Below are 3,177 nucleotides of genomic sequence, written 5' to 3' on the forward strand. Positions count from 1 at the left end.
AGCCACAGTGAAGAAAAACTTGAGAACAAAAAAACTACCAGAAGCTGCTCAGAGTTTAGGGCTAAACGCTTGTTGGAATAAAATCTTTGGACTTTGCAGGCTGTGATGCAAAAAGTAAAGTCAGGTGTTATGTTCAGGTTTATGGTTTGCATGTTACATGATATTTTGTGTTCATTCACCTCTCTGCTGGTTGTTGGTTCCTGCTAAAATGGCGTAGAAGATGTGGTAGTTTCTCTCCCCGGGGTTCTGCCGGACGACTCGGTTCTGCAGAAGAAGAATCAGTTCATCAACATGTTTGGAACACTTTTTATACACAAAGACAAGTTTGACAGGATTGGAAGTTTACAGGTTTGGTAGGAGGACGGACGCTCACCTTTTCTAAGAGGTCTGTGGTCAGAAAAGTGTCAGTCAAGGAATGAAACACTCACGTTTGCATGTGTTGACCTGGAAACTTCATGAACATTCAACATTATGTTTTCCATTATTTTTGAAATATCTAAAAATCTGAAAAAAATAAAAATAGACTAAGAAATTGGATTGGATTTTTTTTCCACATAAAAATGCTTTAAAATACAAATTTAAAAACTATTTTATTTTTTATTTATTAAAGTAAATTGTTGCTACGCTGTAAATGTGTTTCTACAATTAGACAGACTTGGTGACAACTAAGAAAAAAAAAGCACTGTTCATTTAGTTTTTCATAGATTGGTTTGATCATGAGAAATATTTTGTATAATCACAGTTTTCATAACAAAAAAGTAAAATAAACGTGTTTTTGTCAGTTTACATCGACTGTACAAGCATTTGTAATTATTTATGGATAAAATAAATATATTATAGGTAATTTAATTGTTTTTACACACATAAGAATCCTTCATGAACAATAAAATACCGAAATATACACGATTTCAAGTAAAGTTAAGGCTCGAAAATGTATTTCAATTACGGAGAAATTCTGTTTTTCATGTTATTTTTCATTAATTACAGGACTGTTTTGGTGCCGCTGCAGCTGGGATATTAACATTTTTTACTTTTTTGTTCTCCTCTTACAGTGTAGAAAACATCTCAAGCAAAGACTATGAAGCCAGAGAATAGATGATGGTCGCCACACTGCATGAGTTTGGCTGCTAGTTTGTCTAAATGAGGCTCGAGCTAAACAAGCTAGTTCACTAACCTGCTGAAAGACATGAAGATCAGGTCACGGATAGAAAAAAAAAGATTTGTTTTAGAGAGTAAAGGTTGGAAAAAACTGAATTTACTCATAAATGAATGCGATAATTGTTACTCATTGACATGATGTCTGTCCTGTGCTCTGTGATCTCGATGCTCTAAATAAATCTTGTGATATTCTGCACTTCTTTTATCTTGAAAGCAGCTTTTCCAACCATTTCCTGAATATTAAGGCTGCGCATTAATGCACAGTGAAGGAACAATTTCACACTGAGAGGGTTTAAAGGATACAGTCAACAATTCTGCCTCCCTGGATGTTTCCCTTCTGGCTGAAGTGCAGCTGGACAAACTTCCCAAAGCGGCTGGAGTTGTTGTTGTAGACGGTCTTGGCGTTTCCGAAGGCCTCCATGATGGGACTGTGGTGGAAGGACAAGATTAAGCAGGCGAACAAACAGATTTAACCTTTCATGAAACAGATATTTACCTGCTCTCCAGAAGAGCCTCCTCCACGTGAGACGTCTTGTCTCTGGACGAAGCCTCCAGCGAGTGCTGGCTCATGGCCGACAGGAACTTCAGGATCAGTTTGGTGCTTTCAGTTTTACCGGCTCCACTTTCTCCACTGAGGAAACAAAAGAAGAAGAGACTGTCAGACGAAGAGAAGTTCAATGTACTGATCGTGCACGGCATCACATCAGAGCAGTCGTAGACCAAACATCCATCCATCCATCATCTATACACCGTTTAATCCTCACTAGGCTACAAACTAATTCCCTGCAAAGGATCAGCACAGTAACCATCCTTCACTGTAAGCTTTTGTTCACCTCACATATTCCAGATGTAGCCACTAGATGGCGCAGCCTGACCATCAGAGTCATACCTGTGAGGGAAATCCAGGGAACTACCAACACACCTACAGACCTTTAAATCACATGACAAATCTTGATTCCCACAAATAAAAACTGATTTAAAAGCACTTGAACTGTCAGCAGAAGAACACGACCGGATGACAAATAACATGTGAAGTAGTTAATGAGCAGATATTTGACTGCCTCCAAGCAAATAAAACAGCAGAAATTGAAATATTACCAAACATATTTTTAGTGCAGCACAAAAACATAACCTTGTGTGGTTTTGGTGGAAAAATCTCAACAGTTTAAAGCTGCACTAGTATTTTGTTTTTAATAGTATAATAAATAAAACCCTCCAGAGTTCTACCTTCATACTACGAATAGTTTCAGACTTCCAGGTCCTTGAAGTCCATAAAGGAGGGTCCACATTTATCACTTTAAAGAACTTTTTCCATCATTTCTGAGCCTCAGAACTTCACCAGTACAGCAGATAAACACAAGACATTTTAGGATGAAAAACAAATGCAACCAGATCAGTTTTACATCAATCCAGGTGTCACAGTCTAAACACTAAATCTGGTTTTTGTTCCCTAATTCTCATATGAGCCTTGCCAGTTTACTCAAAACGTACTTTCTAAAGTTTCCCCGCAGCAGAATCAGTGCAGTGTGTTTAATGTGATTATTTCTACAGCATAGAAATGGAGGAGAATTCTGGCTTTACTTCCTTTCACTGACAGTAACGTATCATTTGGACCATCAGCTCTCCAGCAGACAGAGCTGACATTTAAAAACAGCTTCTCTCCACTCACTGTGGTGATGACTGTGATTTTTCATGTCAAACCACCTCCAAGCTTCATCATCCTGATCCACAATCACCGGCTGTGTGTACTCACGCTGACCCACTGGGCCGGACGCACTTCTCCATTTAAGAATATTTATCATCTGAGCATCTCCGGCAGCATCTGACATGGATTCAGAGCCTTCAAAACCTTTGCTATGTTGGTTTTTTTTTTGTTTAGTAATTTCTCTGTTTTTTTCTGGCAGTTTTTGGTTGATGAATGATTTGGAATGTGCAGCTTTCAAAGCAGAATCTCAGCACTTTGTGTAGCTAACAATAAAATACAAGGCACACACCCAATAAAATGCTTTCAGAGATGAT

General features: G+C 38.3%; 1 protein-coding gene across 1 annotated transcript in view; it reads right to left on the reverse strand.

The window, feature by feature from the left end:
• The window catches only part of myo10 (myosin X), a 159,675-nt gene that overhangs the window by 49,061 nt on the left and 107,437 nt on the right, over positions 1-3,177 (reverse strand). The window contains exons 5-8 of the mRNA XM_008293275.1: positions 1,655-1,789; positions 1,462-1,586; positions 374-387; positions 180-264 (exon numbers count right to left, since the gene is read on the reverse strand). Coding sequence (XP_008291497.1) covers positions 180-264; positions 374-387; positions 1,462-1,586; positions 1,655-1,789 — 359 coding nt within the window. The remainder of the gene's footprint in view (positions 1-179; positions 265-373; positions 388-1,461; positions 1,587-1,654; positions 1,790-3,177) is intronic.

This window comes from Stegastes partitus, unplaced genomic scaffold (assembly GCF_000690725.1).
Source record: "Stegastes partitus isolate 25-593 unplaced genomic scaffold, Stegastes_partitus-1.0.2 Scaffold868, whole genome shotgun sequence".
In the NCBI taxonomy this organism is placed as follows: Eukaryota; Metazoa; Chordata; class Actinopteri; family Pomacentridae; genus Stegastes; species Stegastes partitus.